Source organism: Labeo rohita, chromosome 5 (genome assembly GCF_022985175.1).
Source record: "Labeo rohita strain BAU-BD-2019 chromosome 5, IGBB_LRoh.1.0, whole genome shotgun sequence".
NCBI classification, from domain to species: Eukaryota; Metazoa; Chordata; class Actinopteri; order Cypriniformes; family Cyprinidae; genus Labeo; species Labeo rohita.
In genome coordinates, this window is record NC_066873.1 from 20,365,684 (window position 1) to 20,392,744 (window position 27,061).

At 36.7% G+C, this 27,061-nt stretch overlaps 1 protein-coding gene across 2 annotated transcripts; it reads left to right on the top strand.

Annotated features, from left to right (window-relative positions):
* The first annotated feature begins 607 nt into the window (after positions 1 to 607).
* flot2a (flotillin 2a) lies at positions 608 to 25,920 on the top strand. 2 transcript variants are annotated; one of them, XM_051109430.1, is made up of 11 exons: positions 608 to 846; positions 6,000 to 6,081; positions 9,688 to 9,778; positions 16,659 to 16,782; positions 17,100 to 17,218; positions 17,364 to 17,477; positions 18,441 to 18,560; positions 20,236 to 20,450; positions 20,550 to 20,733; positions 20,958 to 21,107; positions 23,954 to 25,920. In XM_051109430.1, the coding sequence occupies exons 1-11, from the start codon at positions 798 to 800 to the stop codon at positions 23,990 to 23,992; spliced, it is 1,287 nt and encodes a 428-aa protein (XP_050965387.1). In that variant the 5' UTR covers positions 608 to 797; the 3' UTR covers positions 23,993 to 25,920. The 2 variants fall into 2 exon arrangements, with proteins under 2 accessions (XP_050965387.1, XP_050965385.1); XM_051109428.1 differs by lacking the exon at positions 9,688 to 9,778 and adding an exon at positions 10,351 to 10,441 and having other exon boundaries at positions 609 to 846.
* Positions 25,921 to 27,061: the final 1,141 nt, after the last annotated feature.

Below are 27,061 nucleotides of genomic sequence, written 5' to 3' on the forward strand. Positions count from 1 at the left end.
ACATAGTAAAATAGGATTCTGGGGGTAATGTGCTTTTTAATAAACCTGTTTTTCCAAAGGACACTTTTAGATGCAAAGGACGATTGTACTCCCTTTGGTTACAATTCAGTAACTTTACTTTAGAAGCTCATATCTGAAAGATTCCTTTTTCTGGTGCATCCTGACACCCAGTGGAATCAAACAATATCAGTTGCAGAGAGCTGGAGCAAATGAAACCTGAATAACAGACTTTCAAACAAAAAATTCTGGAAAAAAAAAAGCACCTATGTTTTTTTAGTGTTTAGCAATATTTAAAACCAATATAATGTTCTTTATGAAAAATTATAATCATATTTTGTAGTTCAGAGGGTTTTCTTTCTAATGGCACCATTTTTTTACATGTCCTTGTATGTGTGTAGGGTAAACATTTGAATTTGCGTATGTAAAATTTAGGCGAAAATACCAAAAAACACCCCAGAGCTTAAAGGGTTAAAAGCCAAATCCAAAACATTCGAATACTGTATTGCGTATTTGGAGTTTAAGGCTTATTTAAAATCTTATGGCGCCCTCTACTGGAGATTTGAAGAATGACACTAATTTAATGTGTATCGTAGTAACAGTCGTCATATCTCTAAAAGGGCGGTGACTGTTGGTGCGTGCAAGCAGAAATCTCGAGGAATATGGTGTACACAAGACTGCACTGAGCGCCTTGCGTTTGTATCTGACCGTTTTCAATACACTGTTCCGTCGTCCTCGGAAAAAAAGAAGTGATCTGACGTTCTGAAGAGCTTTTTAAAGGCGTCGGGCAGGAAAAAAATATGGGGAATTGCCACACGGTAGGACCAAACGAAGCCTTGGTGGTATCAGGTAACTTATCCCATCAACTGCCTTCATTTTTCCTCAAAGCAGTCCGTTTTCGCGTGTATTATATTCATTTGAAATGTAGCTACCGTGGAATGTGTATGTAAATCGTGTATGATATTCGACGGTGTAACAGCAGCCAACGCTTATTTTCTCACGCGTTTCAGTCGAGTAGCGTGTAACGTTAGACATTCGTGCTTGCCTGTTGTATTATACTTTGTGTTGTATGAAAGAAGACGATCCATCACTCGGCTTTTGTTGTTGTGCCTCACTCCTGCTCTGTTCTGTTCGATTTCGACGTGCTTGCACAATTAAATCGATTTTTCTCTTGAAGTCATCTTGGTCTTGAGTATCGATTGCGTTAGATTAAACACATGCTGTTTGACTGTACATTTTGTTCCTGTATTATTTGATGATGCTACGTCCGTATCTTATTATAAATCATCTTAAATAGTATCTATGTATTGTCAGCTCATCACAGCATGATCGTAGGCCTTTGTTTGAAGGCTACTATAACACGTTTTCTCGCTAAAGAATAAAAGTGGGCGTGTTTACCACAGGGGTGCCCAATCATATTACTACAACCCTGATTAAACAAAACTCAACCACCTAATCAACATCTTCAGGGGCCCTTGATAATTACAGACAGGTGTGTTTGAGCGGGGTTGGCACTGAGCTCTGGAGGTAGGATTGGGCACTCCTGAGAAAGACAGTTTAGTAGACCAAGTAAGCAGAAAGGGTGCAATATTTTGACAAGCTAAAGTTAATATGTGGTAAAATACATACAAGCAGCCTTAAGAAGATATTAGCATAATATCTGTGAGATTCTTGCCCTGGAAAGCCTGGTTCAGTTTGGGCAACCACAAATGCCTTCTTTCCTCAGACAGTCTTTTGGACTTTTCTCCTTTATTTGTTATAACTTTTGGCAGTCTATAAGTACTCCAAATGTTTTTGCCGAGCTGACCAATTTGTACAGCCCAAAACATGACAATAACTGACCATTTTCATCAGCAAAAACCAGCAAAATTTGCACATTCTGTTCGGTTCTGTGGCATTGTTTACGTTCAGTGCCGCCAATATGGCCATTTGATGACGTGTTGTGAAAACGCACTACTTTTTATGTCATGTAGTTTATCACACACACTTTTATTGTAGTTCAGGAGCAGCCTTAAAATTTTAAGTTAAATCAACTTAAAATTACAAGTAATTTCAACTCACTACAATAAAATGATTTTTTTTTTTTTTTTTTTGTGGATTAAAAAAGAGTGAATGGATTTTTATCATTGTAGGGTGGTTGTGTCCACACACTTGTAACACACATTTATATGCAGACACCATGGAAAAGTGAATTTTGCATCTGATGTGCCATCTACAGCTTTTTTTCTAACTGTAGTTTTTTCAGAAGTGTCACTTCCTCTTTGCTTAACTGAACATTGTGTCCGCATTGGTCATGTTTAATGAAATAAAGTCACATGACAGAAACTTCAATGGGGTAATTCGCCTGTCTTTCATGCGATTGATCTGGCTGCAGTTGTGCAAGCCACAGCTGAGGATTGCACACTAATAGCTGATGACATGTAGGGAATTTGTTGGAAGAGTTTCCAGTACTTCCACTGCAGCATGAAAAGAGAGAGACCGCCTCTGACTTGAACATTCAGGGAACAGACCCATATACATAGATTTGTGAGGAATTTCCTCACATATCTCACATACCTAATGGTTACAGGCCCCCACTGTTTATACATATCACATGTTAAACATAAGCCCAGAGTCCAGATTGATGCATTCTTCAGACAACATAACCTGGATGTTGTAACATTGACAGCTGGATGTAATAGATTCTAGATTTTTTCCCTGAAGTCCAGGTCACCTGTTGTGACCTAAATATCTGGAAGGTCTGTTTTACACTTACCTATCTAATAGCTTGGCTCCCATAGCATTAGTTTGTTAGCCAAATCACAACATGAGCGACCGACTGTATTTTACTTAATGAAAATGAAAGGCAAATAGGTTGTGCGTGTTCATGCAGCTAAAAGATGTGTATGATTTAATCCGCTCTTGGTCGAAAACTGTGATACTTATATGAGTGAAGAGTATTTTGTTTGTTTGTCTGTTTTCATATACACTATCAATCAACAGTTTGAGGTCAGTAAGTTTTTCTGAATGTTTATGAAACAAACCTCTTCTGCTTACCAGTGCTGTATTTATTTGTTTTTGGGATTTTTTAAAACGCAGAAACATTTAATGTTGTAAAATTCAATATTGCAATTCAAAATAACTCTTTTTCTAGTAAATATGTTTTATTAAGGTAGTTAATTCTTGTTTATTCTTTTTAGTGTCACGTGATCCTTCAGAAATCATACTAATATGCTGATTTGCTGCTCAAAAAACATTTCTTCTTATTATTAATGTTGAAAACAGTTGTGCTGCTTAATATTTTTTGTGGAAACTGTTATAATTTTAACCATAAAAATGAATAAACGTCTTTATTGTTATTTTTGATGCAAATCTCACATCCCAAATATTTGAACTGTATGTAGTAAGACATTTACTGGTGCACAAGCTGTTTTATTTGGAACAGGTGGTTGATTATTGGCTTGAGCTGATTTCTGTAAACATTTAACCATCATAGTGGTTTGGTTAGCCTGAAAGCCTGAGTTGGGGCTTTCCAATGATTTTCATTGCACGTGGTTATAATGGTGTTGTTGTTGAGTTTACAGTTCATAAACCAGTTTGGTAAGGCATGTATGAGGTTTTTACCTTTTGTATGTTGTGAAAGTGGTAACTGACCAATAGCTTGTAAAATGGGCTGAAAGATTTCAATTATTGCAATGGAAATATATGGTTTAATTTATTTTTTAATACATTTTAAAATGAATTTGTATGATTAATTATTTGTATCAAGCATCCACTTTAATGTTAGATTGTCATTCTAGAATACCTCAAATGATTGCAGGTAGGCGTTGAACAGACTGTAGTTGATCCTTGATCCGTACAGACCAGGTGACACAGTTCAGCACATATGTGATCCATAACAGAGTAAAAGTAAACTGAATCCTCTTCCACATCTCCTTGCATTTGAAAAGACACATAATCATACATATATGACAAAATGCCCATCTCGACAATCTTTCTGGTATGTCGTAAGTGAACAAAAACAGCTGAGGAAGAAATCGCATGTGTATCATTATGGATCCGTGCATCAGGTCTTAAAGAGAAAGCAGCCTATAAATACCTGCTGCTGTCATTAATGCTAATCAACAAAACACACAAAGATTAATCTATATTTATTTTATACAGTAAACACCTGCAGTGTTATTTTACACTTAATTATTTAATTTCTGTACCTGAATACTTTCTACTATTTGTAACTTTGCCCTGTTGTATATTTGTGTATTTGTTATTTTTACTATAGTAGTTTTGCTGTGGTATCAAACAAGTAGTTCGTTTTAAAGGGGTCATCGGATGCAAAGTTCACTACATGTTGTTTGAATATTAATGTGTGTTGGCAGTGTATGTACAAATCTACCCTATAATGATAAAAATCCATGCAGTGGTTTTTAATTCATCTGTAAAAATAATATCCCCTTTTTCAAATCGAGCCAGATGCTCAGATGCCTGTTGTTGTTGCATCACACCGACAGAGGCCGCTCCCACGATAGTTGATTGACATGAGCGTCTTACCTCAGATCAGCTGTAACAGTCCAACCTCCATGTTTTGATGCCGGAGCAGGGATGTAAGTTAGACAAGAATTGAGCGATTGAGGTGTTGTGTTGCTGGATGTAATAATGAACATAGTGGTCGTCATTTACTCCCGACATCTGAACTGAGTGGATTACATTTGTTTGTGAAGGGAATGCGGCTCCCGATTTACGTACTGTATATCTGTCTATGTTCGCACAAATTATTCATGATCCAGCTTCACTTACAGCAGAAGTGAGTATATGATGATGAGTATATAAATGCATTTTTTTATTAATCTTTGCGATCGCCTGTCCTAATAATGTGCTAGTTAACAAGTTTAGCGGCTATACATGGCTAAATGCGGCTAAAGTAAACAGGCTCGTCACTCCACAGAGAGAAGAGAGGGACGGGGTGAGCAGAGCTCATTTGCATTTAAAGCAGCCTCGACCAGAATGATTTTTGCAGAGCTGATTTTGGCAAGGTGAAAAGGGTGTTGTTTTACAGTACCATTGAGAATTTTCAACCAAAGTATATAGACTTTTCATTAAGACCCGAAAGAATCATATCAACTTGTGGAACAATGGGCATCCGATGACCCCTTTAAATAATAAATGGAAAGTAAAGTTATATTGGAGTATTTTTCTTCCTGATCCGAAAAGCAGTACAAGGCTGCGTTCACACTGCAGGCAAATGTGGTCCAATTTTTTTTGCTCACATGTGACTCAGATCTGTTTTTCTCATGACAGTGTGAACAGCAAAAGCCAGATGGAATCTGTTCTTTTCAATTCTGGTTTGTGCCGCTTCCATATGTGGTACTAAATCCAAACATCAGGTCAGATGTTTTACAATGCACCCACAGTCTATACAGAAATATCGGAATTCATGTGAGTTTTACTTCACTCTAGATCAACATTCGTTGTGATTCTGCTCATCCTTGTCTTTATTTTTCATATTGTCAGCCATAATTTTGCTGGCTTCTACAGCAGATCGCACAGTAAATAATCACTTTTTTGTCCTCCATGTTTGCTTTTGTATGACGGTGCACTGCGCAAGTGATGCCAAGTCCACAATTTTCCAACTACGTGGGTTGAAGGTATTTACCCCCGGAAAAGCAAAACTAGTTTTGGACTAGTTTTGAGAAGCAATTTGTTGTGAAAATCTGGCAGCCCTGTTCGTATTATTCTTGTGCACATATGGATCAGTTCAGAACCTTGATCTGTTCACACTGGAAATCTGATATCGGCCACATTTAGAACAAAAACATAAAAAGCTATACAAAAAAATTCAGATCTGAGCAAGAATCGGAATTGAGCACTATGGCTCGCAGTGTGTATGTAGCCTTAAAACTGTAATATGATCTAAACCGTGAGTTTTGTGATTCGTTGAACCATTAATTGCAAGCACGTTAGCGCTTGAAAAGAAGATTAGTATGGAATGTGTATTCGTGCTAAATATGCCATGTTTATTTCCTTAGGTGGGTGCTGTGGCTCTGATGAGAAGAGCTATACAGTGGGCGGCTGGGCCTGGGCATGGTGGCTTATCACCGACATACAGAAGTAAGAAAGTTCATACATCACATTCACTCCTGTTGTGTTTACTCACTCACAATGTAAACAAATCATTCTCCCGCTGACTGAATGACTCTATTCTCCATATATGTACATTTCAGTCCTCTTGAGTGGGCGACAGGATCATTTTAGAGATGTGTCACAACATGCTCACATTTCTCTGGATAGACTATTTAACCTTGTGAATATAGTAAGTCTACTTTAATGAAATTCCAGAATGCACACACCTGTGCTTGTTTTCTTCCTAACATATTAAAGACATTAAAAGTAACTAAAATAATAATCCAGAAAGCAAATAGCATATCTGATGAGCAGTCTTCTTTTAAATGTGTGTTCAGTGATATAGTCTTCAGCCTAGACACCATACAGACGTTAAACGCAAACATCGTCTAATATATCAGTACTCAGCCCCCCCGTTCACATGACCTCGCTTCATTAGGCCCAAAGTATCCAGGGCCAATGTTTGGAAAAATAAACAGAGTTAACAATACTGGAATGTTGACTGAAGTTGAGCTTCAGTGGCTACAAATAGAAGCTCAGCATCTGCTGATGTATACATAGTACTTCTAAAAATCTGTGGAACTGCAGTTGTGCTAAAATTACATAGGGCTTTTGACATTTAACATTGTTAACACTGGGTTATAATTTTTTGGTTTCACACATTTTCATTCTTTGTGCTGGGTTAGGAAATATCCCTGGCTATTCAGGTTTCGTACTGTACAATCATAAACCCAGGGTTAATTACTTATTTGCATAACGGCTTGACTGCACATCAGGCTTTTTTATTACTGACTATCCAGTTTGTCCTAAATAGACATTTTTGGACCAGAACTGTAAGAATAAAACATTTTCTGTCAACTTAATTTTTCCTCAAATGATTTTTCTCTAAAAGTAATCTTTAAAAAGATGATAATCCGAGGTTAAGCACAGTCTATATGTGTCATTTAGTGAGCACTGTTTATTGCTTGTAGCTATTAGAACATTAGCTTGACAAGTCATGTGTATGAAATGAGTGAACTATATATATATCATTCTGAAATGTGATTTATTTCCATTTCTTCTTTCCTTCTTTAATCATTACTGAGATAGTTATGCATGTGCGATCTATAATAACCAGCCTGCCTTTTCTCTGATGTTCCTTTCCTGTTCATTTCTTTAAGTGTTTGCTGAGCTAACCTGCCTTTAAGCGCTGGACTCACTCGTGTGTGTCTGACCATCTGATCTGTTTCTGGTATCTCACTACTGGGGATCATAAGATTATTATGCTAAATCAGCTCTGTGGAAATACAGATCAGACTTTTATCGCACTTCCGTGTCCGCACAGCTAAAGGATTTAGTTCTAGAGTAATTGATCTGTTTGAGAATAACTTCCACATTTACCAACTTCGATGTGATCATGCATTCAAATAAACTGTTTGAAAGGTTTATTGGGAAGTTCAGTAGTAGTACAGTTCATTTGATTCACCAAAACTAACCGCCATCCATTGACAGGAAAACATGCAGGAAGTTAGTCATTAATCAGTGTTGACACATAATTGTGTGGGAAAAGTCTATTGCGGAAATGCAGCTATGAGTTTAAATGTTACAGCTAAAATAAAAATGTATTTTTCATATTGTGAGTCAATAGGAAGGTGAAACAACTGTCAGTTTCAAGAGAGGGAATAGAAGTCAAAAGCAACTGTAAATATGGGTTGTGTTGTACAGTGGTTACAATAGTTGTTCAGCTGAGTGCATAGCTTAGAAATAAAGCAAGGCTGGGTGGGATATCTCTTACCATCCCCCTTCTCCGATAAAATACATGGTAATCTAGTTTGCTGGCTGCTCTAAAAGCTACATTGATCTAATTTTAAAAGATTGAGTGAGCGGTAGGGCTTGCTGCAGCACAAGGGCTGAAATGAAATGTTTAGTTGAGGATCCTACTGCATAATATTGTGCATGTTGTCTATTCAGACACACCCTGTTGTTGTTGTTGTTTTTTTTCAGTCCAATTAAAGAGCTGCTCATTTTAAAAGAGACAAATAAATTTGCTTGAAGTATACAGAACCATGGCCATTGATGAGCAGTCTATAGTTGCTGCTTACAACAAATGTATTGGTAGATGTTGCAGAATTAGTTGCTGAATCCTAGTCTGTGGTCTCTTGACTGTGAACTCTTTGGGGTTTGGGCTATATTAGGGTTGAGCTATATTAGTCCAACAATCCACTAGAAATAGTATACCATCAGGGACCCTGTTTCCACCCAGTATGTCAGTTAGCTTGTGCTGAACTGCTCGACTTAACAATGTGAAACATTGTAAACCTGCAGGGAGTGATTGCTTCAGTGGTTATAATTAGATCTTTTTTTCACATTTGTATTAAAATAATTGAACTTAAAATGCTTAAAAACATACAATCTAGATTTAAAGGGGTCATGAACTGCCTTTTTTATTATTTTGTACTGTTCTCTGAGGTCCATTTATAATGTTATTAAGATTTTAATATCAAAAACATGGTAATTTAGAAGAAATAGGATATTTTCTGTCCTGTTTTGACTACCCTCATCAGAACGCTCTGTTTAAATAGGTGTGGCGGATTGTAGACTCGGAAATAAACGCCCACTGCTATGATTGGTTAACAGTTGTGAATCATACCTTGTTTGTAAACCAATCCGCAGTAAAATGAAGTAAACAAAGAACCAAGTTCTTACTGCCATGGTCTGGAGCTTAATTAAAAATAAAGTTCATCCACTCTTTCTAGAGGTGCACCGATTGACTGGTTAGGGACAAGAATTAGCCGATTTTCCGCATGGTCAGTCTGTTGATTCCAAGCCTGTCTGTTTTGAACTCACACTGACGGCGACCAATAATGTATTTATGTCGTGCTAGATGAAGCTATCACAGCCTGAGTGAGTATGTGAGAGAGAAATCAAAACAAACTTATAGATGGATACTTTGGTAGAAAAAAAATATTTGTACATTCCACAACCTGTCGTTTGGGCAGACTGGCTTCAATGCAAGCTGTTTTGAGACTAACAAGATGTTTTGAGTTCTGAAACTTGTGTCGAAAGATCAAGGGTATTTTGATTTCTCAGTTCATGACCCCTTTAATTTAGTAACTGTTATTATCTTGGTTTGAATTTGTAGCCTACATAAAGAATATGAGATGCAATTGACACAAAAGTTTTATATTTTAAAGCACATTCTGTTAAAATGTTTCAAATCTGTTTAAAAATGTAAGAAAGATGTGCCTTTTGTCCAAATCTACCTGTAGCATACACCTTATCAGAAATGAAAGTTACTTCTTCATAGTGCAAAGGCAAAGCATAATGGATATACTGAATAAGTCCTCCATTTAGAGTCATTTAGAGATTTCAAAGATAAATGACATGATATAAAAGATATTTCTCCATATACAGCAGACAGCGGTTTCCTGATGGTCTGGATTCAACTGCAATCAACACCAGCACCCATCCTCCCTAACCTTGAACCCTGTCCTCTATCCTCCCCCTTCACATATGTTAACACACTGATAATATTGTGCTGTCCTGCCTCCCCTCCTTCCCTACCTCCTCACCCTCTCTCCCCCTCCCCTCCCCCCCCCCATCTCCCCCACATAGACTCTCTCTGGAGATAATGACCATCCTCTGTCGCTGTGAGAATATCGAAACTTCGGAGGGTGTCCCCTTGGATGTGACAGGGGTCGCTCAGGTAATCACACTGAATGAAACAAGCCAACCAATTGAGACAGTGAGAACAATTTCAAGCGCTCAGGATGTAAAGGGCGGTGGCCTGGTTCCATTTCCTGCGTTGCATACATACACATGCTTCCACACTCTCTTCCACACTCTTGTGTTGGTCTTCCACTGCAGTGAAGGAGAGCCAGTCATCTCTCACTATCCTTGTCTGGAGTTTGGCTACGCGGCGCTCATGGCTCATGTAACTAATGTCTCACATCAGCCTATTTTGACTGTCGGGCCTGTAATGGATGACGGGCATATCAGACGGGCTTTCGGGAAAATTGTGGGGTGGGAAATTATCTTTAAGCTTCTGGGAATCTGAATGCAGAGGATGCCATTACAGCCCGCGGTCAAAACACCTGATTTGTGCTGACCAAGTGGTTGTGTCTTGGTATTTTCACCCTACAGATCCATTTTGTGTTGTTTACCTTCACGTCTTTCTTTAATCCCACCTTCTTTCCTGTTTTCACGCCGCTTGACATTCTTCCCGTAGATCATAGCCAACTTTTTTGGTTTGTTTCCCTTTTTTTGCGTTTTCCACAGGATAACCCTTGAGATTATGACCCTGCAACCCAAGTGTGAGGATGTAGAGACAGCGGAGGGGGTAGCTATTACTGTCACAGGTGTGGCACAGGTAAACCACCTTACCTCACCTAACCTCAGCTCCAAATGCCACTTTCAGGTTTGCCAGACTGGTTTCAGACCCAGCACCCCTTTATCATGCTTTTTCCTCTCATTTCCTTCCCTCCTTTTCTGGTCCCTAAATTTGATACCCCTCAGGGATAAACAGTGCCAATCTTTGTATGTTAATCAGACTGAAGGTCACTGGTTTGTGTTTGACATGATAAATTGTTTTTCAGATAATCAAAGGCTAAAAAGGTTGTTAGTACTTACTGAATGTTCATTTAGTGATAGTTTGGGAAAAAGCTCCTTCATAATATGGTGAATTTTTTTTTTTTCTGGTAAGTAAAACAACAAAACAATTTACAAGAATGGCTCTGTTCCAAAACCCAGTGAGATGTCTTGTTGTATACTTTTAAAGACAGCACCCTATGAAACGTAACCCTTATACAGTAAGTGACTATAATCACTAGATGCAACCCAGGATGTTTTCAGAAATTATACATTTCTGTTGCAACAGATAAAACAAAATGCATCTGTGTAATCTTAAAGGGATAGTTCTCCCAAAAATGAAAATTAGCCCATTATTTACTCACCTTCTAAGCATCCTAGGTGTATATGACTTCCATCTTTCAGACAAATCCAGTTGGAGTTATTTTAAAAATGATCCCGGCACTTCCAAGCTTTAGAATGGTATAGATGGGTGTTTCTCTTCATCAGTCCAAAACAAGTCCAATAAAGTGCATCCATCCATAATAAAAAGTGCCTCAGGTGGCTCCGCAGGGGGAATAAAGGCCTCGTGTAGCGAATCGATGTATCAATGAAGAGAAACACCCGTCTATGCCATTCTACAGTTTGGAAGTGCCAGGATAATTTTTTAAATATAACTCCGATTGAATTCATCTGAAAGAAGATGCCTGGAGGGTGAGTAAATAATGGGCTAATTTTCATTTTTGGGTGAACTATCCCTTTAAGATTACACAGATGCATTTCGGTTTTTCTGTTGCTGCAGAAATGTATAATTCTGAGTCTGAAAACATCCTGGGTTGCATCTAGTGATTATAGTAACTTACTGTATAAGGGTTACGTTTCACAGGATGCTGTCTTTAGAAGAAAATATGTATATATAATGTGTATATGTATGTATATCACTGAAATACTGGATAAAGTATAAGACTAAAACTGGACTTCTCCACGAAAGATATAGAATTTGTCCAAAATAAGGTGCCTATTCTTCCTATATTTTGAAACCGCTGTTGCATCGGAGTGCATCTGGAGTATGATGCCTTATATTGCCGCCTACTAGGTTTTAGAACCGAGTCAATATGTTGCCATATTCTGTGACCTTCATGTCATTCTAGTGTAGATGTTACAGATGTTTGTATTTGCTCTCTTTTTTTAAGCATCTAAAAGCTTTTCTCAAACAGTCAAAAGGAATCTGGATGAAATTATAAGATGATTTGTTTTATTCTTTGATTTCTTAACCATGACCCTCACCATTTTTTGATTGTTCTCTGTTGTCAGCGTGCCAAAACTTCCAATGGTTAACTGAACTCGCATGTTTATTCTAATGAACATCTGTCTGCTCTTTTGAAAACCCAACTTCAGAGAGGAAATACTAATTTCCACTATGGTTGCAACTGAGCATATTGCATTACCTGTATTGCAAGGTTTTTAATTTCAGTTCTCAAAGATTCTCTCTCTCTCTCTTTTTCCCAAGTGTTATTTTCTCTCTGTGAATACTTAGTCTGGTGTGAACAATGAGAGCATTATAACAACGAGGCAGTCCAGCCATTACAAGGCATTTATCTCTGGAAGTCACATGTGACTGGATGAGGAACTTAAAGACATTACACAATTCATTCTTCATAGAACTTGAGCTTAAGGTCTCTTCATAGGGTGACTGTAGGTGACCCTGGACTAAAAAAAACAGTCACACGGGTCATTCTTTTTTTTTAAATTGAGATTTATGCATCTTCTGAAAGCTAACAATTGATGTATAGTTTGTTAGGATAGGAAAATATTTGGCCGAGATACAACTATTTAAAAATCTGGAATCTGAACGTGCGAAGTTGTCCAAATGAAGTTCTTAGCAATGCATATTACTAATCAAAAAGGAAATTCACTAACGTAGGAAATTCACAAAATCCTATTGATTTTTGGCATAAAAATAAAAAAACAATCATTTTGACCCATACAATGCATTTTTGGCTATTGCTACCAATATACCCATGCTACTTAAGATTGGTTTTGTGGTCCAGGGTCACATACGGTTACATTTGTCCATTGTATCAAAACAGCGAGGATTATTCAGCAAGAATGAGTCTATAACACACTGCTTTGCCCTGCATGTTATACCAAGGGGTGTAATTTAAATGTTTCATTAATATAGTTGATTTATATACTCTTAGCCAGCAGTGCAATATTTGCAGATACCTCAAAACATATAGTTATGATTTGAAACAGCGAACGCTATAAAAAAAATAGCAAATTCTGTAGGTTAATTAGGAAAATTCTGAGTATTAAAATAATGAAAAAATCAAGTTGCACATGAGATCGTCTGTCATCTGATGACAGGTCATCATTGGCTTGTGCAATGAGAAACGTCTTGTGCACTGACAACAGTCAAAAAAGTAATTCGCTCGTCTGTGCTCTCTAAAATGTGTATGTCTAGTATCCCCAAATTGATTTTTAATGCATTGTATTATATTGTTAGTGCCTCATTTGATTGGTGCATCAGTCTATGTCAATACCAATCCCTAGTTATACCCCTCTAATTTTAGAGCGACCGTGGGAAGTCCGTCTCGTGTGATTTAAATGGAGGGCTTGCAGCTGTTGAACTAATGGACCCACTTATCTGTTGACCACCCAGTCCTCTGCAATATCCTCCTCTTTGAGTCTGTTTTCTATTATGAATCAGTCTTTATATATATTTATGTTCACCAGCAGACAAAGATACGGATCCAGATATACTAGCACTGTGTTTTATTTATTTATTCATTCATTTTTAGTTCAAGATAACTTTCACAACAGTCTGGAAAGCTTCAAGAAGAGAAAGTGTTTTTTAATCTTAGAGCACATTTTTAGTCTTGCCCTACTTTCACTTTTACTGTGTTGCATGATTTCCTCTCTTTGAGTTTATGTTGTGGTTTCCCATGAGCGCGACATGTGAATGGTTCATTTTGTTCTAGTTTGGTTGAAAATGTGGTCATCCATGCATGCAGTGTCATTTGAGTGCTTGTTAAAGCATGGCACCCCAGTTTACTGTGAATGTTACAACATTTTTGACATTTTTTTTAATTTACATGTCTGTCTTAAATGACTGCTGATTCCAAAATAACTCCATTAATAACAAAACTCTGTAATATTCTTTTTTTTACACTGGCCTTTCAAGGCCCGTTCACACCAAAGGGAGTGTTCAGCGTGAAATTTGTTCATGTTCGCATGTGATTTGACCAGTTTTAGAAAAGCAGAAATACCTGGGTTACTCCGGGATACAGAATACTCTGTTTCTGCATGCCACCAAGTCATGGTTTTGTGTAACAGCAGCAGTTCTCTGGGCATGAGACCAATAGTACAAATGTTATTGGTTGGCCAGTTTTCTTCACAGTCCAACTGAAAAGACATTAGAACAAACATTTTTTTTTTTTTTTTGTACTGAATATTAATCTTTGTGTGAACAGGCCTTCATTCTGATTAATCTAAAAATGTAATGTCAGTATTTCTATTTGGAAATCTGGTTCCAGACCTGGAACATTTATCTAGAGCATCTAGTATCAGCCATTACCAGATGCCATTCGCAGGGCATTACTCCTGTAATATGGAGTCATTTGGGATTTATTCTGCGGCTAATGTTTTCCCCCACCCACATTTGTGGCGTCATGTTGCCGTGTATTGCATTGCTTGTCATATACCACATCTTTAACAGTTTGATGACTGCTCAACTACCCTCCTGCCAGAGTTGGTTGAAGTTCACCTTTGACACTGCACTTAAATCAGCTTTCATCATTATAATGTACTGCTGCAGTAACCAGGCCACATGCAGATTTTTTTCAGCTCTGAAAAAATGTAAATAGGAAGCTGGTTGTAGTTCAGTAGAGGGGGGCGGCTTCTAGCGGGAGCCTTAAACTCACAAAAACTCCACCCTCTCTTTCTGAAGCATGAGTTCATTCTCCTTTCCTTTTCACAGCCATGAAGAGAGACTGTTTTAAAATGCGTCTCATAGACTCATAACTAGTGAAGGGGTGGAAAATCCAGGCCTTGGGTTTGCACATTGGCTGCATTGGAAGTGTCTTGCAGTTATTGCTGACATTATTTTATTTTTATTTCTTTTATTTTACTTTATTTTGCATGCAGACATGAACATCGAGACCCAATTTTGAGTTTGTTACTCGAAAAGATTTTTTTTTCTCTTATCAGGTTTGGTTTTACCACCCTTTACACTAATTGTAAGGATCAGTTCACTTCCAGAATAAAAATTTCCTGGTAATTTACTCACCCCCATGTTCTTGTCTTTCTTTCTTCAGTCAAAAAGAAATTTAAGGTTTTTGAGGAAAACATTCCAGGATTTTTCTCCATATAGTGGACTTCAACGGGAGCCGAAGGGTTGAAGGTCCGAATTGCAGTTTCAATTCAGCTTCAAAGGACACAATGGACATTTTCTTAAAAAAAAAAAAAAAAAATTGACATACTTTTTCACCACAAATGCTTGTCTTGCACTAGCTCGACTTCACGCATTATGTAGTTACGTTGGAAAGGTCACGCGTGACATAGACAAATGTACCGACCCAGTGAACGTGCAAAGAAAGTCAAACGGCCTTTACGTAGAAAGGAAAAACGATGTTGGATGATTTTGAAGTTGGAGGAGAAAATAAGATACTTTTTTTTTTTTTTAACCCTACGCTACCTTTTTGAACCGGAGTACACAGATGAAGAACTAACCACGATTGGCCTTTCCAGTATGATTACGTAATGTGTGAAGATGCGCATTTGTAGTTAAAAGGTATAGAAATTTGTATTATTTTTAGAAAATTACCAGTTTTTCTAGAGAAGACCCTTACACCTCATTCACACGGCACGTCAGCATTAACGCTCCACGGAGGGCGTGTCTGAAGCTTCACGCTGATTGGCCAGCATCTGCAGCAAACGGGATTGGCTAGCATCTGCACTAGTATGTTTGCATAAGGCGATCTGATTGGCTGATGCCTGCGTTGGCACTTAAAGTTGAAAAAAATTTTAACTTCTGTCGCGAACAACGGCAGTGACGCAACGCGACGGACCCATAATTCAGTTCGTGCTGACGCTGGCGCCCCGTGTGAATGGGGTGTTGTTCTTCAGCTGGGATCGTGTAGAGCCCTTTGAAACTGCAAATTGGACATTCCACCCATTGATCCCCATTGAAGTCCACTATATGGAGAAAAATTCTGAAATATTTTCTTCAAAAACCTTCATTTCTTTTCAACTGATGAAACAAAGACATGAACATCTTGGATGACATGGGGGTGAGTAAATAATCAGGACATTTTTATTCTGGAAGTGAACCACTCCTCTAATTCATACTAGGGCTGGGTGGTATAGATAAAAATATTCTTTATATTCTTAGCTTTTTAATAATATTATGAATATATCTAAACATTGTTGAAGGATAGCAAAATGTAATCACCCTGGATACGTCCAAAAAAAATCACAATATTTATAAGATTGCTTTTATTCATTTTACATTTATGTAAATAAATAAGTCAGAGATATATTGTAAATGTTCTGTATACATCACCCAGCCCTTCACTCTGCTTGAATGTAATGAGACATTTGGACTCCTTAGACATTTTTTCATATCCTTTTTATCAACACCATAAACGCATACGTACTTTTACATACTGATTTGCAAGCATTTGTGTGTAAATTCAGAGTGGCATAAATACTGACTGAAGTGTCAACCACAATCTCAGTTATACACAACATCCAGCAGAACTGGTTGTGCTTAATGTCTGTCCCTCACACTTGGAAAATATTTTTATAGATGTGTCAAACTGCAAGTGTTGATGAAATATTATATATAATAAAACTGTTAAGATGCTAGAAGATTCTGGAGTATCATAAATGTGTGCAGTAACACATGAGCTGACTGTTCTACTGTCTGAGTGCATTATATCAAGCTCTATGTATCAATTGCATACTGTGATCCAGTGTTTGTCAGTATTGGACCGTGACTATATGTGTTCTGCTATCAGGTGAAGGTCATGACTGACAAAGAGCTGCTGGGTTATGCCTGTGAACAGTTCCTGGGCAAGACAGTGGCGGAGATTAAAAGTGTCATTCTGCAGACGCTGGAAGGTCATCTGCGCTCTATTCTGGGTGAGTAACGCCGGACACTTGTGTCTATCTTCAATAGCGTGCTCTCACCTTGTGCTCTCACTGTGAAGAGTTTAGACAGTGTGCACAGTCAGTGTTAGATTTAAGTTCCTGCCAGATAAGCAACATGACCAGCAGCCACTCTTTCAACAGGTCACGCAACGTTTGGGACATTATGTGTTTGAAAGTTTCCTCTGCTCTCAGAAAACCGATTATGTCCTTCATAATGACTTCAATTTCCTTGATAACTTAGGAACACAAAAGTGAAGAAGCACCATGTTTTTCACATACTCACTAACCTCATTTGCTCGTGTTTACAGGGACTCTGACGGTAGAGCAGATCTACCAGGATAGAGATCAGTTTGCCAAGTTGGTGAGGGAAGTGGCGGCACCTGACGTGGGCAGGATGGGCATTGAGATCCTAAGCTTTACTATTAAGGTGTGCTTACATTGGTACACGGATACACATGGATAGAGTTTCTGTTTTACTTTGCTAATTTTGATTTCAACAATCAATCAATCAATGACTTTTAAAACCATTGCAGTTGTCAGGGGTAAAAATGTTACCGATTTTCTCCCATCAGGATGTCTATGATAAGGTGGACTATTTGAGTTCCTTGGGGAAATCCCAGACTGCTGCTGTTCAGAGAGATGCTGACATTGGTGTGGCTGAAGCAGAGAGAGATGCTGGAATCAGGGTGAGCTGAAGAAATAAAGGAGTCACTTTCCATGACTATAGTACAAAATAGGGCCTTAAATACTTCAAAATTTTTAATATTTAATTAAAAAAAACTGCACAGGTAAATGGTCAGGTGAAAATATCGATCATTAGGATGTCAAAATAAGTTTTATGCTCATTTTGTTAGAATACAGAGCATTCAGATTAGAATAATTTTGGACACACCTGGGGAAAAAAAAAAGTTTTATTTATTTATTTTTTTTTTTAAATCAATTTTTTTTTTATTCTGCAAGGAAACATTAAATTGATTAAGGGTGACAGTAAAGGCTTGTGTTGTTATAACAAATAAATGCTGTTCTTTTGAACTTTTTATTCATCAAAAAATCCTGAAAAAAATGCATAACTCTTTCCGAAAAAATGTTAGACAGCACAGCTGTTTTTACCAAATCAGCATATCAGAATAATTTCTGAAGGATCATGTGACACTGAAGTCTGGATTAACAGTTGCTAAAAATTCAACTTTGCCATCACAGGAATAAATTACATTTTAAAATATATTACAATAGAAAACAAATTTTTTAAATTGTAATAATATTTTACAATATTACTATTTTACAGCATTTTTAATCGATTAAATGGTAAGAATAAGAGACGTCATCCAAAAATCTAAATCTTACCAAACCTAAACGTTTGAACAATAGTGTACAGTATACAGTTTAAAATCATTTTGTCAATAAACATGAAATAAACATTTAAATAAAATTTAAATAAAAGTACCAATATTAAGATTCCACTCAGTACAGGGCTGGCTAGTTTAAGGTCAAATGTTAGTTTGTAGTTGTTTATAAATGAACAGAGCAAACACCGATTTTTTTCCACCAAATTCTATTCCAACCCCAAAAAAGTGCAGGACAGAATATTTTTGTAAGCATTCGAATGATGTGAAACTTTTTTTCTCACATGCCTTATTCTCTTGTTTTAGGAAGCAGAATGTAAGAAGGAGATGATGGATGTAAAATTCCAAGCCGATACAAGAATGGCAGACTCAAAGAGAGAGCTGGAGATGCAGAAGGCTGCCTTTAATCAAGAAGTGAACACAAAGGTAGAGCTGAGTAATTCCATTGCTTATTTTAAGATGTAGATGCACTGATTAATCAAATGTGATGCAATCTAGGAAAACCCATCAGATGTCTAGGGCCCTGTGATTTCCACAATGCGGAAAACATAGACGGAATCGCAGAATCCAGTCATAAAAATGGAATTTACAGTTTAATGCGGAATGTCACAGAATGTGTCAACGTTTGGATGAATTAATCAAAAGTATGTCATTACACTTAAATCAAATAGCGATATGGACTAATATTTGTAAATATTAAGCTGCAAAACGACTTATATGTTTCGATAAATTCTGCATGTCTGTGTTAATGAATGGCACAGACATGCTCTTTTGTTTACTACTCGTACTGAAGCACGCATGACACTTGTGGTGATATTACCGTCTGTTGTCTCACTAAATGAGGACATAAATACATCATCTCCAGAACTGCTCTGAGAATCACTTCATGAGCATTTTACTGTTTCAGTTGAGTAAAACTATCATCATATCGACACACATTTAAAGGTATTAATAAAAATAAAAGTCTGGTTTAATGTGAAGACATTGCGGCAGAAATGCTATTGTTCAGTAGAACGTAATACTACTACTACTACCACTACTAAAATTATTAAAACATTTTAAGGAATAATCAGATATTTCTTTATTGTTTTAATTTTAATAGTAAATCTGCTTTATTTGCCAAAAAATACAATTTGTTTAATTTTCTTTAATTAAAAGATAAATTGAATTAATGTTTTATGCCTTCATTCGACAACCAGAAAGATGCAAAAACACAACACGGCGTTTCTGAGAAAGTAAACATTTCACAAGGCTACTGGAAGAATAAATAAAACTTGTTTTTATGGTTTCAAAAAATTTGAATTAATTGAATTTGGTAACAGAATTTGGTAAATAAAACATAAGGTGGGCAAAAATAAAACATTTCATAGGTTTTAATAAACTGATGTTAAGTGGTTTAATTTTCATGATTTTAATTAATTAGACATGCGTTTATATAAAATTTAATGCATTAATAAAATTTTATTTAACCATTAAAAAGGGGGGGGGGGCTTTCATAGGGCCCTAGATGTGGCGCTGGGACGTTTTAAGGAAATTCAAAAAATAAGGTTTTCATTAAATTATTATTCTATAACATCTTGTCTATTATCTCTGAAAATATCTTTGCAAAATTCACTTGTTTAGTGCAGAAAAATAGACATTTATTGCAGCAAGTAGAAATGACTGTGTCTTTCTCTTATATTATTCTCTTATATATATATATGCGTAGGTGCTTTCTCTTAGCACCACAAAAACAGTTAACCTATCAACATAAAACACGTAACATATTTAGTAAAGGTATCGGTGCACATGCTCTGCCAGTCCGTTAAGTTTTTAAAAGAGATTAACGCAGTCTGAAGTAGCCGCTCACTTAAACGATCTTACTCGTCTCAATATGCTCAATCTTGGTGACGTCAGTGCCCTAAACAATGTTTTAATGGACTATTTCACATCCAGTATTTGTACAGAGCTTAAAACCAGCTTTCATTGTATCAAAACCTAAAAAAGGTACAAATTTCACCATGTGTTGGGTTTTCCTAGATCGCATCACAAATATGTGACAAAAGTTTGTGGACACCCAAACACAACCTATATAATCGCTCTTTCCTTTCACCTCTCTCAGAAAGCCGAGGCGCAATTGGCCTATGAGCTTCAGGCAGCCAAGGAGCAGCAGAAGATCAGACTGGAGGAGATTGAGATTGAGGTGGTTCAGAGGAAGAAGCAGATCTCCATTGAGGAAAAGGAGATCCTCAGGACAGATAAAGAGCTGATCGCCACCGTGAGGAGACCAGCTGAGGCTGAAGCCTACAAGATGCAGCAGATCGCAGAAGCAAAGAAGTGAGTGAAAGATTGGTATAATTAGTTTAAGGGAGCCTGATAAGAAAGGAAAGAACAAAGGCCTGAAAAGTCCTTCTGTCTTCTGCTCCTCTCTGTCAGGATAAAGAAGGTGTTGACGGCGCAGGCTGAGGCGGAGAAGATCAAGCGTATTGGAGAAGCAGAGGCCGGCTCCATTGAGGCTGTGGGTAAAGCTGAAGCAGAGAAGATGAGGCTCAAAGCTGAGTCCTATCAGCAGTATGGCGAGGCTGCAAAGACAGCTCTCGTCCTGGAGGCTCTACCAAAGGTGTGTGGAAGGCTGAACAAATGTGGAATTAGATTACAGTTATTACAGATGCAGTGTGTGTGTCAATTTTTGTGTACTTTTTCTTTTCTCTTCAAATCTGTAAGTGTGATCAGACCTCTCTGACACCACCAAAAGTCTTTTTGTAAAGATGATGCTCTGAAGAATAAAGCTGAATGTGTTTGCGTCGTGTTAACATGTCAGGGGCTGAATTTGTATCGTCACAGATTGCTGGAAAGGTGGCAGCACCCTTGAGCCGTACCAATGAGATTGTGATCCTGAGTGGCGACGGAGGCCGTGTCACTGGGGAAGTGAATCGTCTGTTGGCTGAACTACCTGTTTCTGTAAACGCCCTCACAGGAGTGGATCTGTCCAAGGTGAATACAAGTATTTCATGTCATATTTCATTAAGATTTTAACAAAAATAAAACTGTAATATTGTGAAATATTATTACAGATGTTTTAGTGTAATATTTTTTTTAAAATATAATTTATTTCTGTGATGGAAAAGCATCATTACTCCAGTCTTCAGTATCATATGATCTTTCGAAAATCTTTCCAATATGCTGATTTTGTGCTCAAATAACATTTATCATCAGTGTTGAAAACTGTTGTGCTGCGTAATATTTTAGCATGATTTAACCTTGATCTTTTTTTCTTACATGAATAGAAAAAAAACAGCATGTATTTGAAATATTTTTTAAGTTTGAAGGTCCTTACTGTCATTTTTAATTAGTTTAATGTGTCCACACACTAGTGCTGTCAATCAATTTAAAAAAAATAACACATTAATCACATTTTATTTCTGAAATTAATCACAATTAATCCCACCTAACATTTTTAAATATACTTTTATATTGCAATAATTTCACATTCAATCTTTAAATTAATGTAGAAACAACATAAAAACAGTATGTTTTAAATATTTGTTAAATATTTTTTTATGACCGAAGATGACTATCACTGATACCAATACTGATACCTGATACTGTGACTATAGTCGTTTAACATTATAGTATAATTGAGAGCAATTAATTTGAACATTTATGAGACTTTAAAAAATAACAGCTGAACAGTGAACTTAAAATACATAAGCCCATTATTCACCTGTGCACTTCAGCAAGTAGGAAATTGAAAGCAAGACTGAAAGTTATCAAACACTAAATCACTCAATTAAAATAGATGAATCATTAAAGCTACAAAAGTTATTAACTTCCTGCTTTTTCTTTTGTTTATTGATTAATAGACGTCACATCAGCTGGGTTATTTGCTTATTTGGCTGCTATTGCTTGAAGAGCTGCCGCTGCTGAACATGATTCAGATCTCACACGCATGCTCGTAGTTTATTCTTTAATATGAAATGATACGGGCTATAGTATTTGTACAGTAATGATACAAGCTACAACATTTGTTTTAGTGACATAATGGGCTGACAGTATCTCATCTGCCCACAGTTCACTCTTGTTCTACTGAAGCTCTCTCATCCCCTGTACCTTTCCCACGCTTGTTTGACTAGCATTTGCTGCAAAAGTGAAGTTGGAGTGCATGTCTTAAAAGTCTCCCGTTTGATGTGGTCATAAAGATTTTCTGCATCTAAATAAACCCAGTTCTCGTCAAGAAAAAAAAAGAGACCGTAGAAGCAGTTGTGAGTAGGGTGGCCAACCCTAGCCATGCCCCTGCGTTAACAGTGTTAAATATTTTTAAAGCTGTTAAACTGGAAAAATGAATAGCCTTTGTTAACATGCTAATTTTGACAGCACTAGTCCACACAGAATAAAAGTATTCATTTTTAATGACCGCAAACTTTAAAATGGTAGTGTAGTATAATTTAATATGGTCATAAAAAGCCTCATACATACAGTTGAGGTCAGAAGTTTACATACACCTTGCAGAATCTGCAAAAAATGAATTATTTATAAATAAGGGGTTATACAAAATGCATGTTGTTTTTTATTTAGTACTGACCTGAATAAGATATTTCACATAAAAGATGTTTACATACAGTCCACAAGAGAAAATAATAGTTTATAAAAATGACCCCGTTCAAAAGTTTACATTCTTTAATTCTTACTAATAATACTGTGTTCTCACCTAAATGATCCACAGCTGTGTTTTTTGTTTAGTGATAGTTGTTTATGAGTCCCTTGTTTGTCCTGAACAGTTAAACTGCCCACTTTTCTTCAGAAAAATCCTTCAGGTCCCACAAATTTGTTGGTTTTTCAGTATTTTTGTGTATTTGAAACCTTTCCAATAATGACTGTATGATTTTGAGATCCATCTTTTCACACTGAGGACAACTGAGGGAAGGTTTAAATGCTCACTGATGCTCCAGAGGCAAAAACCGATTCATTAAGAGCCGGGGATGAAAACTTTTGAACAGAATGAAGATGTGCACATTTTTCTTATTTTGCCTAAATATCATATTTTTTCATGTAGTGCTGCCCTTTAAAAGCTACAGAAGATGCGTACATGTTTCCCAGAAGACAAAACAAGTTAAATTTACCCTGATCTTCAATTCATAAAGTTTTCACCCCCAGCTCTTAATGCATCGTTTTTCCTTCTGGAGCATCAGTGAGCGTTTGAACCTTCTGTAATAGCTGCATATGAGTCCCTCAGTTGTCCTCAGTGTGAAAAGATGGATCTCAAATTCACAGTCATTGTTGAAAAGGGTTTAAATACACAAAAATGCTGGAAAACAAACAAATTTGTGGGACTTGGATCAAGAACGGCAGGCAGTTTAACAGTTCAGGACAAACAAAGGACTTGTAAACAACTATCACAAAACAAAAAAACACAGTTGTGGATCATTCAGGTAACAACACAGTATTAAAAATCAAGCGTATGTAAACTTTTGAACAGGGTCATTTTTTTTTATAAATTCACCCTTTTTTTTGTGCACTATATGTAAACATCTTTTATGTGAAATATCTTAATCAGGTCAGTACTAAAAAAAAATAACATGCATTTTGTACGATCCCTCTTATTTCGGTAAAATAATTAACATTTTGCAGATTCTACAAGGTGTATGTAAACTTTTGACCTCAACTGTAATTACAAAAGAATAAGCACAGTGAATTTTAGCATATTATACCTGACTATTTTTTGACATTAGCTTTTTTCAGAGGTAGACCTGGATGAGAGAATGAATAACTGCCAGTATCGAGTAAAATTTATTAAGTTTTGTCAGTATAAACATGTAAATAAATGTGTTGTTTCTCTGCAGATCCCATTGCTTCAGAAAATGACCAATCCTCAAGCTTGAACACGCTCCTTCCACTCTGCTGCCTTTCCGACACTCCCACATCGATTGCCTTGAACAGAAACACTTGAAAGCTGTTTTTTTTTTTTTTATAGAAATGAGGAATTGATTTTTTTAGACCCCTGGTGCCTTACCTCTGCAGGACCAGATTCTCTGCATGTGCTCTTGTTTTGTCACTTACATCTTTTTTTTGTCTGTTTATTTTCCTTGTGTGTTTAAACGACGTACCTCAATCATAGTTATTTTGTTATTCACGGAACTGTTTCACTAGTGGGCAGCTGCAGATCTATGTGTACACAGTGATGTAGAAGATGAGGAAGTATTCCCATTTTAATGGGTAGCTAAGGTTATATTCACAGTTACATTTATGCAATGTATGTCGATATATAGAAGTATAGTGTAGAAGAGCCATTAGATTTATTACAGCATGTTTAGTAGATTGATCAACTGGGCCTTTGAAATCATTCATCGTTCTGAAGACATCGCTGTTTAGGACAAATAGTCCCACGGGGATAAGAAGAACTGACTTTTAGGTTATCTAACCAACACAATTAGACGTAGGTTCATTTGTAAACATCTTTTTGTACAGTTCAAACCTGAAGTACTCTAGTAATTTTAATATTTTTTATTGTGGGATGAAAACAATCGGTTTGTTATTTTTTAAATTTTGCTTTTAGGGTTGGATATCAAATCACACTTTCACTGTGCAGTCTACGCCATGTGTTTCATAGTCATATCTGTATGTATATTCTTTGTAAATGTTTTGCCTATTTTTGGATAATAAATAATGCTCCAAATGCATTTTTACCAAGACGCCAAGCAAAGGCCAAAACATGCTGAATTAGCAGGATTTAGAAAAGCATCTTTATTTTTTTCATTGCAGCAAACCTCAGATAATTTACCATACCCAATGTTTATGCAAAGGATAAAGCTTTGGTCCTCTTCCATTAGATATTATGACTGCAGCCAAACTGACAGTTGTACAGATGCCAGAGCACTCTTTTGTCTACTGTTCTAGAAGTTCAAACATTGATATACGCTGTGCATTTGAAGTGGAACGTCTACCATGTCCATAGTTTTCTTAAAGATGCTTTGTGCCGTACAGAGTTTTTCCCATATTGAATCATTTCAGTGATCATTTATGACAGGACTTCTTCCTCTTTTTTATGTTTTAACCGTAATATATGTCACATGTATTCTTTATTCACAAAGTACTAATTATCAACATCCAGATAATGTGAGAGCTCTATCAGGTATATGAGAATTTTAACTCCACTTTAGCTATTTTTTCAGTGAGAATGACTATATTTTAGTGTTTGTTTTCTTCAGATTTTCAGCTTGCAGTTGTGTCATGAGAATACAGATCAGTCTGCCAAAGATCAGTAGGCCAAGCAGCATATCTGCTTTTATTTTACATTGCTGCTGAATCATAAATGATCGGGTCTTTTGCGCATTGTTAATCAGATGCCAAATATAACGTTTTTTTTTTTTTACAGCACACTTTGGCAAAAGTATTTGCTAAACAATGTTCTGTTTGTGAGAAGCAAGTTCATTCAAACTGATGTTCAATTTACATTCTTCAAAACTAAGTGCATTTGTTATTTTGACATCGATATCTGTTTTAACTGGCAAAAAGGGAACTGTGCTTTAAAAATGTAGCCGTTGTTTATAAGACACAAAATCAACTTCAGGCTTCAAACACTTTTCTATGCTTAATCTAAACTAACGAGAGCTGTTGTTTCTGAATTGAGTGTGTTTGTTCTAGAGTTGTGTGATGTTTTCACCACTAACAATCACATACTGAGAATGTGTTATATAGCAGTGCATATAGTTAATGCCTATAACTTGTTGTAGAATGAATATATAGTATACAGTATATGTATCTAATAAGAAATGTTTCTGATCACAGTCAATAAATTCATCTTGATTTATGTCTCTTTTGCGTGTGAAATATTTGCCGTTTTGCACTACACCAATACACGCACAGCAGTGTCAGCAGAGTGTATGGCAGTGGATTTCACACCTTCGGTCGCCAGGATTATTTAAAGAAAATGTATAGGCCTATATGTAACGTTATTTAACAAAGTTCAAGATTTAGGGAAGAAGGAAGCAGAAACCGGCAAATGTCTTAAGGGTTGCCGACTCTCAAGCATTTGGCGTGAGACACAAGCTTTCCGGTGTTATGCCGAATTCTGACCCCCGCCAGATTACTATTAGGGCTGGGAATCGATTCCAAAAAGAATCGATTCCGAGGCGTTGGGAATCGATTGAACGTCGCTGAACGTCGATTCACGAAAATAAACTTAACGAAAAGAGTCGGTACTGAGCTCGTCTGAGTTTGAGGATGCACCCTTCCGCTGAGCATCCATTAATTTGCCTCTTGCTCGCTAATAGTGATTAGAAGTCTGATTCGTTTCCACGAAAAGAATAGATCGTTTTAATGAACCAGTTCAAATGCACGACAGAATAGATCATAAATTACTGGATGGTATTGGTCCTATTTCCATCTTTTTAAAAAAAAAATGCTATTTCTTTTTTCTATCAGCCAACAATAATTCTGTAAGAAAACAAGAGCACAGAGGCCGAGAGCGCATCTGACTGACAGATAAACCTCGAGCTGTTATATCAGTGTTGTTGTTAATGTTCTGGTTATTTTGTTGGTGTAATAATTGATGAAAAAAATGTTGGTTTGTTAATTTTGTGCAAAGCTACTGTTGAAGTTAACATCATTGAGCTGAACTGTGCACGCCTTGTTCAGTTCATGCAATAAACGCATGTCCACTGCTGCGCTTAGGGCTGTGACTAATTTAATGGGCAATGCAGTAAAATTACAATTTAAATGCAGAAATTTATCATAATTTAAAAAAAAAAATAAAGCAACATATTATGATAAGGCTACTTTCTAAGACACCCTACACTCATGGCAAAATTAGGTTCATCCGATCTAAAAAAAAAAAAAAAAAACAAGAATTGAAAAAGAATCGAAAACAACAGTGAGGAATCGATTCCTGGAATCGGACCAGGAATCGGACTCCAAAAAAAACTCCAGATTCCAAAATTTTATTGGTAGGT